The sequence below is a fragment of the Theobroma umbraticum genome, unplaced genomic scaffold (assembly GCF_002168275.2).
Source record: "Theobroma umbraticum cultivar Fairchild unplaced genomic scaffold, ASM216827v3 scaffold_44.0, whole genome shotgun sequence".
NCBI classification, from domain to species: domain Eukaryota; kingdom Viridiplantae; phylum Streptophyta; class Magnoliopsida; order Malvales; family Malvaceae; genus Theobroma; species Theobroma umbraticum.
In genome coordinates this window covers 11,821,700-11,834,233 of record NW_018397255.1, presented here as the reverse complement: position 1 = coordinate 11,834,233, position 12,534 = coordinate 11,821,700, and the positions used below count along the sequence as shown (strand labels likewise).

The window sequence follows — 12,534 nt, the reverse complement described above, 5'->3', positions numbered from 1 at the left end:
TTTGGCTTTGAAAACAAGGTGCATGGTTTGCAAATAAAGGCATTCTATTATTAACGAATCATGCTTGGCTTATTCCCTTGCATTATTCACTCACTAAGTTATACTCTTATTTTCAAACATTATGTTTTCGGTTTTCAAATACTGTGACCTAGTTCAAATTGCCATCTCAAGAGGGATCCTTGAATCTCGTTTGATATATATGCTTAGTGGTAAACTATGAAGCCTACCTGTGTCACGTTACGTTCCACTGACAAGTCTATTTTAGTAATGTAACTATAAGTGTTGGTTCACACTCTTATTTTGTAGCCAAGAATGATTTTGATGCACATAGATATACATGCACATACATACATACATGTATGTATAGCATGTGGTTTAGTGTGATAGCATGAGGGCCCACGTGGGCACATGGGTTGTGTGAGATGGATGGCATCATGACTTGATATATGTAAAAGCCAAAATGAGCTTGGTGTTTGTTGTAGAATGAAAGTACAGTTATGCATTTTGTTGTTGAAGTTTGCAGATATTTGAATATACATGTGATGGTACTATGTGTAGGTGTTCTTGACAAGTAAGGCTTATTTGGATTAAGGGGTCCTATATTTTCTTGATTCTTGCATTGGTCGTAACCTGAGATTGGGTTGTGACATTAGGGTTGCCATAGAAAGTATTAGGATCACTAAAAGGAGACTGTACTTCAATATTGTCAAAAAATAAACTTTGGAATTGCCAAGAAAAAGTCTTTAGGTTTCTAGGAAAAATTGAGATGATATTTTTGCTTCAAAATTATTGAAAAGAATTATGGGGTTACCGGAAAATTAAAACTTTAGGGTTGCCAAGAAAACTTGTCATGACAATCGTAGTTTCCATAGAAAAGACAACCCTAGAGTTGTCTTTTTTTTTTTTTAATGTCACATTGTTAACTATTGATTGATTGACTTTTATTTAATATCATAACATTCGACAGAAAACATTGGAATCTATGATGCAATAATGTTGAATTCTTCTAAGATATCGTTGGCAAATAATCAATGTTTGAGATTGAAATTTTATGAGATACCCCCTCATAAGAATGTAAAAACTTAATTCATGACACCCATATGGTAGAAAAAGAGTGAATGAAATTGATTTTTGAAGTTTGCGAATGATGATAATCAAATTGTATGATGCCAGATTGACCAAATGCCGATTTATCTTCCCACCATTGTAACCCCAAGACCTATGTCAAAGGATGTGCGGATATCAATAAAATTTCATCTGTCACATAATTTTCTTTTGTCAATATAAAGACTTTTTTTGAATAAAAGTTATACTTTAATATAATAAAAAATAAGACTTTTGTTAAAAAATTTTGAGATGGTTTAAAGACTTATTTCTTATTTTAATAAAAAAAAATACTAAAAATGGCTCCCTGCAGTTTAATCTTTTATTCTACAAATTTTAAGAAGTTGTTTTAAATTTTGAAACATGATCATACTGCGAGGTGAGAGGCAAGTTCAATTGATATGAAAAATGCTGATCGTAGGATGTATGCAAAATTAATGATTTATCTTTAAGCATTTGATTGGATTTAAGAGAAAATGGAGTAGGAGTACCTATAACTTTTTAGAACCTTCTCCTTTTTTTCTTGTCTCTTTGGAACTTTCTAAAATATTAACTTTAGAACTCATTTCAGAGAAAGAATTTTATTGTGTGTGTTTCTTCACTCCTTTTCTCCCCTTCCCTCTCTTTTAGTTTATCTCATTGGTGGCCAACCATATGATAAATCTAAGTAGCCAAAATGGCATCCTCAGGCTTCATTTGCTAGAACTGGGTCTTCCTCTTCCAACACAAAATAATAAACTTTTGAAACCCCGCTGCTTTACATCCAGAGTCTAATCTTAAGCATTTGGAAAAACCCTAAAAGCATTTCATAAACGGAGTTCACATATCTTAGTTATCTACAGTATCAAATCCAGATTATCCCAAGTATCATATGCAATTGATAACAAAATACACTGCACGGTCAGCAACATGATCTCCAAACATCATTGCTCTAAATACCAACAAAGCACAACATAAAACCCCGCATTATCATTTGCATTGTTCAATAATGAGTACTTATGAGTATGCGAATGGCTCATACGCAACCCCAATCACTGAATTGTATAAAACTACAGTAGGTATCACTTACACTTCATAAACTAAGAATCCACAATAATCTTCCCAGAGGCATGGCCATCAATGCTCTTAGCCCAAGCATCTTCAGCCTTACTTAGGGGATGCTTTGAATCAATTACTGTCTTAAGCTTTCCGTCCTCCACCAACTTCACAAGATAGTCAAGGTTCTTTTTCTTAGGTATCAGCATTAATGGAACCAGCTGCTTCTTCGAGAAGGTAAGCTTTTTCAAAGCAAAAGTCATTAAAGCACTAGGGCCAGGAGTAATATCTATTACCTTCCCATTTGCACTCAAATTAGGCTCGAAGGTAGACCAAAGAATGCCCGCTGCACAGTGGATCACTGCATCATATTTGCGACCAGAAGGGCTCTTCAGAGCCGCCCCTTCAGGAGTCTTGTAGTCAAGAACCTCATCTGCCCCCAGGCTCTTGACAAGATCCATGTTACGAGCCCCACAAGTGGCTGTCACATGTGTGTTTCCAAGCTTAGCCAGTTGAACAGCATAGTGACCTACGCCACCTGAAGCAGCAGTAATGAGGAGGTTTACTTGCTGGCTGCTACCGTCAAGCTTGATCCCAGCAGACTGGGTGAGTGCCTGGTGAGCTGTGAGGGCAGCAACAGGCAAACCTGCACCTTCAGCAGCTGATACTTCTGGAGGCCTTGCAACTGTCAAACTCTCCTTAGCCACAACAAATTCAGCTAGCCCACCTCCAGTCTGTCATTGCAAAAATATACTCATAATAAAAGATGGCCTTAGCAAATAACATAAATTATGCTGAATTGCTGATGATACAAGCAGAAGATAAGATCACCATACGACTGACCCACATTAATAATATCTAGGTCTTCTCACAGCTAAATGCCTCGCATAGTGATAGTAATATCACTTCCTAAAAAATGATAGTCACATAGACAAAAGATGATTGCATTCAAAACATAATACAGTTCAATATGAAAAGTAAGAAGGCGCAAAAAATTCTGGTGCTGGGGATTTTCATATAGCTTGAACCAACAAATAGGCCAGTGGAATATCAAACATACATATGTTATCAGAGAAAGGCTTACCATTTAAAAAGTTAAATCTTTCTATCTACAAGAAAAAGCAACCTACAATCAGAAATATAACAGCATTTCAAAGTCCACGGATGACATGACACAAAGGTTTCATTTACTTTGATTCATCCAAACAGGCAAGCAGGGCAATGCTCAGCAGATGTCATGGCTAGAGATAACTAAGCCCACTCATTGGAAGATTGACATGGTTCATTTGGCGCAAAAAAGGCTAGCATTGGTCCTTGAAAAGACTTTATGCAGGTCTATGAAATACTAATTTTATTTCATTGTTGGATTCCGAGGACAAATTCTGAAGTGGATTGTTCGACTGTAAGGAATTCCACTTTTTGTCTTTTCAGGAATTGTTGGGGTTGCATGCAAGTCCGGTTGCACTAAAGTCCTACCAAAGTGCAGCACCCAATTAATTGATTGAGCTAATACCCAAAAACACAAATGCCATCAATCCTCCAAATTTATCTACCATGCTAGTACATTGCTTGCACTTCTTCCACTCTTCATGAGAAATATCCTTTTCTGATTATTCTCAGAATGATTGATGACACACTACCCTACAACTTGTGTCCAAAAATAGCCAGTCACTCGCATTATTACAATATGATAGTGCCTCTTCAGTGAAAAGTCTGCTAGGTTGGACTTCTATACTGATTAAAAATTTGGACAAGATTAAAGCCAGAAGAATAAATATGACAACTTACAGCATGGCTAAGCATAGCCACAACTTTATCCCCAGCATTGTAATTCTTGACTCCTGGTCCAACCTTTATGACTTCTCCTGCAACATCAGTACCTGCTCCACCAAAAGTTCTTTAGCCAAGGGTTGAAGAAAGGCAATCAAAAGATTAGAAGAAAGAAAAGTGCAATGCTTCTCAGAGATCGGAGAACAAGGAAACTGATGATTCGAAGTTCGACGCTTTTAATGTAATTTGCAAATGAAATATGATAGTGAGCCAAATTTACTTCTGAGATATAAAGTCTTAACCTTTATAAAACACTAATTCCATAACAATGGGACCCCATAAATGATCATAAGATTCCGATTAGTGCCTTAACAAAGACACCTTGTGACCAGTAATTTACTTTTGCTGGTTAATAAATACAAATATATTCCTTAGTTAGCAAATAGACATATTCTATCCATTAACAATAGCCTTAGGTAACAAATAGACACATTTTGTCTATCAACAACAGCCACTAAAGCACAATCCATAAATGTAATGCAGATTAAATTACCATGTTGAATCATCCAGACGATATTAAACAAGTCATTATTCAGAATGCACTGCTTGGGAGTTTGACATAGTAAGAAAACCCAGATTTGTAAGACAGATGTAAGTTTAAGAGTAAGCTGATAATGTCAAGTAAATACAAACATCACTTGCGGATTAGAAGAAATAGTCGCGGGAAGATTACAACTATGAAAAGGCCACAAGAAAAAGGTAAACTACCCGGTATGTAGGGGAATTTGCGAGGCCAAAAAGGCCGCAGTAACCCTTTCTGCATTTTCCAGTCAACTGGATTTAGACTAGTCGCCTCCCGTTTTAGCAAAACTTCATCTTGCTTTGGAGTGGGAATTGGAACTTCAACATGCTGCAACAGGGCATAAAATTCGCAGCCGTTATGACATCAAATCTCTCAAGCATTTCTTTTTATTTTTTTTTAAGTTTATGAAAGCAGGAAAATGCTGGATGCACGTTTGCAAAAAATATGTTACCACTTCGCTGTCAGCCTCTTAGACCCTTTCTGAGAGCAAATCCTGAACTTGACCACCCATTTCTTTCCACACCGGAAATTCAAGTTTCCTAATGCCTACCCTCCTTCAAATATCTCGAAGCTTTCAATCAAAATTTATTTATTCAATGATAAGGTTTTAAAACCCTTCTTCCCCCTTCCTTGATCAATAAAGCACTAGACTAACAACCTTATTTGAAATGTCCATTCTAAAAAACTAAGATAAAACACAAAACAGTAATATAAAAACAACCCAAATCACATAATTGGAATCAAGTAAATCACCTTCAAACCAGCAGCTCCTCCGCCATAACTACTGTATTGAACCGCATGCATAAGAGTCTCTGCCATTTTTTCTGAGAGGAGATAAAGCCGAAGCCCCTTTTAAGTTTGTCGCGAAGGCCAAAAGAAACAGGGGAGGTGGCAGCGGGGAATGGTTCGGCTGTTTGATACTTGGATTTATAGTAACCAGGTATTCAAATGTAGGGTCCACATGGACAAATAGGCGGCCATACCCCTAATCCAACATTTTCACAGGAAGTCTCTTAACACAACACAGCGAAGGATTTCACTGAGTTTCCGATTTTGCGTGGGTGAAATTGGTAGGCTCTAGAATGTAGATAAGAAAACAAAACAATCATAAAAGGTATCGGCTAGACGAGATGCCCGTAAAAGCTAAATGACACGGTTCATGGTAAAAGCCTACCTAAAACTACATGTCATACTTTATAATTACTAATCAGGTGACACACTGTATAATTGTATATTTCATGATGGCATGCTTCATGGTAAAATAATATAACAATCTTAATGGTATACAAACTACATGGCATACAAATATTACAATCCTAATATCACTAAATGACATGTCATAGTTATATTGATCTTAGTAATATATGCATCTATATGGCATTGTTGATAAATCATGCACTCAACTGACACAAAAACATAACGGATATTAAAATTTTTTTGCCAAAGTAAATCAAATATTGGTATGTTTAAGATAGATTATCCTACCTACAAGGAAGAAGATAAGTAGACCTTTCAATCGTAGATGTCAAAATTCACAACATTCAAAATTTGGATTGTCGAAACTTCCAAGCATCAAGAGTAAGAGTTTTTGCAAACTACAAGATGTTCAAGTGTCCAATCTTCGACAGTGATTCACAAAATCGACAAGTGAGAAAATTGTGAGTGCCTAAGTCAATATCAAATGTGAGTAACAGGTTTGATTTTCTTCACAAGAATGCCAAAAGAGTATGTTGTGTTATTTGGTGCAACCAAACTATTCATTTATGTAGGCAACTTCACAAATACTATTCCTAGTAGAATTTGTATAACTTTTATGCTATTTGTAAAATTATCCAATTCAATTGAACCCTTTTCAATCAAATCTTTGAAGTTCTAAATTTCTTTATAATTAAATCTAATTGAATTTACTATTTTAATTTCCCTCATAATCACTTTCGACATATGCAACCCATTAGATTCTTAACATGTTGATAATAAATATGAATTATAAACCTAATAAGATAAGAAGAATAAACTCCTTTGCATATATTATCATTTTCAAATTGATTAATTTACATTGATAGATCAAAATTGACATTTAGTAATATGTCATGACCATCTAAAAAGGGTAGCATTAGAAGGGAGTAACAGATCAGTGCTCCCTTAAGCAGCCTTAAATCAGGCTTCCCAAGGGAACTCTGGTGTTCCTTGGGAGCTTTTCTTTTTTAATTAAGAAAAAAATTAATAAAATTATATAATAGTAATTTTAAAAATTAATCAAGGGTAAAATTATCATTTTACTCTTGTCACATCATCAAATTGACGAAAGTACTAACGGTTGATTAACGATTGGACCTAAGTATTCAGTGGCAACTAATTTTTTTGGGAGGGAGTGTTTATTTTAAAAACTAATGGACCTTCATATAATTTTGATCAAAACTTAAATTATCTTCTTCTTCTTCTTCTTTTTCTTTTTTGTTATTGGAAAAGCTTAGAAAGTTTAATTTCAAGGGAAATTAGCTTAATTTAAAAATTAAAGTTATTTTTAAATATGTTAAAAATACTCAAGGCCTGCCAAATTTAAAAATACATTCTTTATATTCCAATAAATATAGTTAATACTTATCATATTTGAGCTCATAATATATCAAAAGAAAGGTATTTGAATTTTCTTTTCAACCATATAAAACTTGTCGAATAATTCTTTACATTTGAAAATTTATGAAGCTCAGAATCAACTAAACTCATACAATTGAAGTAAAAATTCTTTCAAATGATTTTAAAATTAAGTTTAAAGCATTATTATCACACCAATTCCAATTCACCCGGAGTTTAAAATGTTTTGCAACCATAGATTATTAGGGTGGAAAATCTGATACTTAAAAAGTAGTAAGTAGTATTTACTTAGAATGACAATACAATGTTAATACGAAACTTTAATTTAACTTAGTTTGTTTAAAGTTAAAGTTGTAGGTGGGTACAACTTTCGATTATTGATTAATTTCAAGAAATTTTGCAAGATGGTATGTGATGAGACAAAAGCTAGATTTGCAATAGTATAGTAAATAGTACTTACTTTGAACGACAATTTCATGTTATTGCAAGAATTTGATTTAATATAGTTCATCTATGGTAGAATGTTAGTTGGATGTAATATTTGGTTATTGTATAAGAGATGACATGAATGCTAGAATCTACAATTGTTGAAAGTAATATTACTTAGAATGACAATATCATGTTAATGTAGGAAATTAATTTAATTAAGTTAATCTATAATTAGAATTGTATGTGAATACAAATTTTGATTATTTTTTAATTTCTATTAATTTGGAAGGATGGTTTGAGATGTGATGAATGTTAGAATCTACAATAGTAGTTAGTAGTAACGACAATACCATGTTAATGCAAGAATTTATATTTAGTTCCTTTGTAGTCAAAATTGTAGGTTGATGCCTCTTTCAATTATTATTTAATTTCAAGTACTTTGGCAAGATGGCATAAGGTGAGATAAAAGTTAGAATCTGAAATAATAGTAAGGCTTAGAACAACAATTCCATGTTATTGTGAGATTTTAATTTAATTTTAGTTCATATATGCCACATCTCATTTTTTAGGATATGATTAGAGCAAGGACCTATGTGGGTATGGCCCAATAGGCCCAAGTAAGCCTTTTACGTACTTTCATACATATTCTAGCCATTCATAACATGCATCCATAACACCATTCACTAAATCAATCATGCTTTCTTGTGTGCCATCATAACGTTGTGGAATTCTACATTATGACACGTGGAAACACTATCAAACATTTAAATCAAAGTGTATTTATCATAACTCATAAAATCTCATCATAACATGTATAGGCACCTTAAATACTTAACTAGGCTTGTGAGCTATCATAAACATTCAATTGTTAAAAATATGTAAAACATAATGCCACCATGAAGCTACATACTCATAAAAGAAACATAAAACAACATGTGAACATAACATAAAGAACAACTCATCAAAGGAACATGACTCGACCCTCTAAACTTCAAGTGGGCTACTAAAATACCTACCAAGAAAAGACTGGGAGCTTGTCTCTATAACAAGGGTAGTAAGCTAATCACTGATCCGCAAAAACATAAAAAATTTATAGATGAGTCACAAAGACTTCGTAAATAAATATGAGAAGGAGACAGAAGAGCTTTTGCACAAATCATAATTTGCATAATCATGACAACATCAAATCTCATATGTTTCTTTCAAATCTTGGAAAACAATGTTGTCATAAAGCCAGTTCAATTGATTTAGTTGAAAACGACAATTCTTAAACATTTAGCTTGAAAAGAGAGTTGAATACATGTGAAAAACCTTTTAAAAGAATAAGGAGGTTATATTGCACTTGAGGTATTGATGCCTTTTTATGGGATATCGATCCTTGTCTCACAAAGCACGAACTTTGGGCAATTTCTTATATTTTTTCAACTCTACTTTACTTCATATGCTTGGGGACAATCATGTAGCCTAAGATTTCACTTGGACTCAACCAAATAGCATTATTCCTCAACTACTAAACATCAAGTTCACATTCACAACTTGGTACATAATCTCTTTAGAATCTAATGTATCTATTGATGTTAATTTCATCTAGAAACATACCAAGGACAATGATACAATTTCGACTATCTAAGATTATCGAGGATAATGGTATAGTCCCCATTATACAATTCCCACTATCTAAGATTATAGAGGATAATGGTACAGTCCCCATTATCTTGGCAATTAAGGATAGTGGTACAATCCCCACCATATTAGATATATTATGAGTGGAATTCCACCCTAACTTATGGTTAAGTATAACTATGAGTGGTACATGTCCCACATCAACACTCTCGTAAATTTATAAGATTTAATATATCCATAGCTAGTAACATTTCTATCTCATAATCGTATTTCTCTATAGCTCATACTCATAATCATACTTACCTCATGATATGTGCGGTACTACTTCATAAACCATACTCATAATCATTATTTACATGTTCATATAAAAGCCACATAATCATTTCATAGTTGTATGGGTGGAAATATATACATCCATTAAACATCTTATCAAACATGTTTACATTTCATACTCAACATATTATCTTGAATTCATTTTGAAGGAAATCATTTGAAAGGGCTTGTCCCTTTTTGTTAAAAATTAATACATAATAGATATGTTATATACATCATAGATTCGAAAACCCTTTTCTAAGCACCAAATTTAGATAAAAGTGCTATTATAGACATAGCATTTTTAAATCATGATGATTAAACAACTTCATAATATCATATTTTACTTTACATATTAAAATTCTTAAAAAAGTGTATCCATTCACCTTAAAAAAAAACATCTTTCTTTAGCCGTCGATTCACCAAGCTTTAGCTCAATCTACAATCTTTGAGTTTAAATACCTTATTATAAATTAACCTAACCATGAGTTTTCTATTTTCCTCTCAAATCCATAAAATCAAAACAAATCGAGTAAACTACCATTTCTTTTATTCAATACCAATAAGCGTAAAACTTCAATCCCATAGTATTTATTACTCTACCATAAGAGTCATTAACTTAGTGAGTCCTTTGAATAGTAAAATCCCTAAAAATCTTCAACTTAAAGGGAGAAAGTTGCTGATATTCATAGTGAGAGAAAGTTAGTCTAAACCCATGGATTTTAAAGCTTAATAAGGTTAAATCTTACTTTAAATTCAAGTTTGGAAGCTTAATCCTTGGTAAATATGGCTGAGAGTGGAAAAGAAAGGTTGGGAGTGTGAGAAGAAATTAAAGGAGGCTGAAAAAAAGTGAAATGAAAAAGTAAGGCTCGTTTAGGGGTAATTTTATTTTTTCTCATTGAGCTTTAAGGATCAATCTATTCTCTCTTGAGGGTCAATCCTTGGGCCTTATTTTTTCCATGCGTGGCTGTAGGAAATGACTTGTTATTCCTTAAAGGTTGATCCGTAAATTTCAGAAAGCCTTTTATTGCATTTTATGTTGTAGGGATCGACTTTTCCATACTCAAGGGTCGATCCTTGAGTTCTCAAGTGCTGTGTATAATGTTTTGTGATGCAAGTATTCACTTTCTCTCCTTCAACAGTTGATCCCCTGAGTTCTAGAGAACAAAATGAACCTTTAATCCTCTAAGGATCAACCCCTTTCTTGGTAAGGATCGACCCTTCATATCTTAACTTGCAAAAATAATCTTTTCTTGGTTTCCTTTCTCTCCCATTCTTCCAATTTTCATTCATTAGTATGCAAACACTATATAAGGAGGAATTTAAGAACATTTTGGTTAGGAAACTCATCCAACAACTTGTAAAAAAAATAGTTCATTATATTTTTGAGAAAATTACCAATTACATCTGGATAAAAGGTTAGGGGTTTCACAATGTACAATCAAAATTTTTGGTGGACGCAACTTTTAGTTATTACTTAACCGCAATTAATTTGAAAGGATGACATGAGTTGAAGTGAAAGCTAGAATCTACAATTGTAATAAGTAGCACTTATTTAAAATGATAATACCATGTTAAATGCGAGAATTTAATTTAATTTAGTCTTTTATAATTAGAATTATATGTGACAAACAACTTTCACTTTTTGTATAATTTTAGATAGTTTGGTATCATGACTTGTTTTTGGTTGGCCATGACCATTGGCTTGAGGATCTAAGTGGGTATGGCTTACAAGGCCTAGGCAAGCCTTTTACTTATCATCATACAACAATGTCTTTGACTCTTTGTCTCTCCAAACACGAAATCCTTATTTCAGCACTGGTTATATATATTCACTAATAATTGCCTATACTAACATGTAAAATGTTAGAATGCATTGATTTAAGCCAAAAAAAATTTAGGTGGCCATGGGTTTTATTAATGTTTTTTCTTGCTTTTTTTTTTCTTTTTCCAAATGAATTTTTTTATTACTATCTAATTTTGATAAAATTTATTCAATAAAAAGTCAAATTTGCTCAACTTAATTATTTAAAACATATATCTATGCATTTATATGAATTAAGATTTATGGTTAAATCATGTCAAGTTTTCATGATAACTCCCACTGAACTAAGCTCATGAAATCATTACTCGATTGCCTATACACAAATTAAATTAAATTAAATTCCCCATGTTAACATGATCTTGCCCTTCTAAGTAGATACTACTTACTTCGATTGTAAATTCTATCTTTTGTCTCATCTCGTATCATCTTACCAAATGTGAAACCCTTAACTTACATAAGAGATTAGCTTAAGAAGTCTTTAGGTGAGCTAGTGACTTAAGTTTTCAAGAATGATTTTAAGTGTTTTTAAACTTAGAAACATGCATTATGTGATCTCAAATAAGTTTATTCGAAAGTTGAGACTTAAAGAGGACCAAAAGATTTGGTTTTTAACTAAAACATAGCACTTTGGATCAAAAGTATCAATACTCGTTCACGAGGTATTGATACTTGAAACACAAAACAGTTTCTAAAGAACAAATCTCAATACTTGTTCATGTGGTATTAAGACACGTGATTTTCTAGAAAATTATCTATTCCTTCATTAAAGTATCGATGCTTTTAATCAATGTCTCTTGAGAAAAGATATTCTACTCTAAAGGTATAGATAACTAGACCCAATGTATCGATACTTCAACATCAGGTTTCAAAAATAAAAATGGTAAAATGGTATTTTCTCATTTAAAAATTTCCCTTAAAGGTATGTTTTCTTCAGCCTAAACCCTTAGTCACCTTTTTCACTATTTTCTCTCAACTCCCAATACTTTGAACCTTTTTTGCTATCAAAAATCCTCATTTTCAAAGATTTGAAGATTAGAAGTTTGTTTTAGGTTTTTTAATAAGCAAAGGCAACATTTTCTACATTTTGATCTTCTAAAACTTAGATTTCCTTGATTGATTTCAAATGTTTCAACAAATTTCGTGATTGTTTGAAGAAGTTAAGGTTCTCAAAGTGGTTTGATCTTAAATAGCTCCCAAGGAAAGAATAGAGGAAGATTTAAATGTTTATGTTACAAGTTAAGTGAAGAATAGTGAGTAT

General features: G+C 32.9%; 1 protein-coding gene across 1 annotated transcript; it reads right to left on the bottom strand.

The window, feature by feature from the left end:
- Positions 1–2,014: 2,014 nt before the first annotated feature.
- LOC110409705 (chloroplast envelope quinone oxidoreductase homolog) lies at positions 2,015–5,405 on the bottom strand. The gene is made up of 4 exons (XM_021419143.2): positions 5,246–5,405; positions 4,678–4,819; positions 3,928–4,019; positions 2,015–2,873 (listed from the first exon to the last, which is right to left on the bottom strand). Exons 1-4 carry the CDS (start codon positions 5,309–5,311, stop codon positions 2,184–2,186), a joined length of 990 nt encoding a protein of 329 aa, XP_021274818.1. The 5' UTR covers positions 5,312–5,405; the 3' UTR covers positions 2,015–2,183.
- Between the last annotated feature and the right edge of the window lie 7,129 nt (positions 5,406–12,534).

Excerpts from the sequence above, each read along its gene's own strand:
- LOC110409705 (XM_021419143.2), bottom strand. The coding sequence starts at position 5,311 with ATGGCAGAGACTCTTATGCATGCGGTTCAATACAGTAGTTATGGCGGA. Across the intron at positions 4,820-5,245 it reads GAGGAGCTGCTGGTTTGAAG|CATGTTGAAGTTCCAATTCC; the intron begins GTGATTTACTTG and ends GCCCTGTTGCAG. Across the intron at positions 4,020-4,677 it reads CAAATTCCCCTACATACCGG|GTACTGATGTTGCAGGAGAA; the intron begins GTAGTTTACCTT and ends TTGGTGGAGCAG.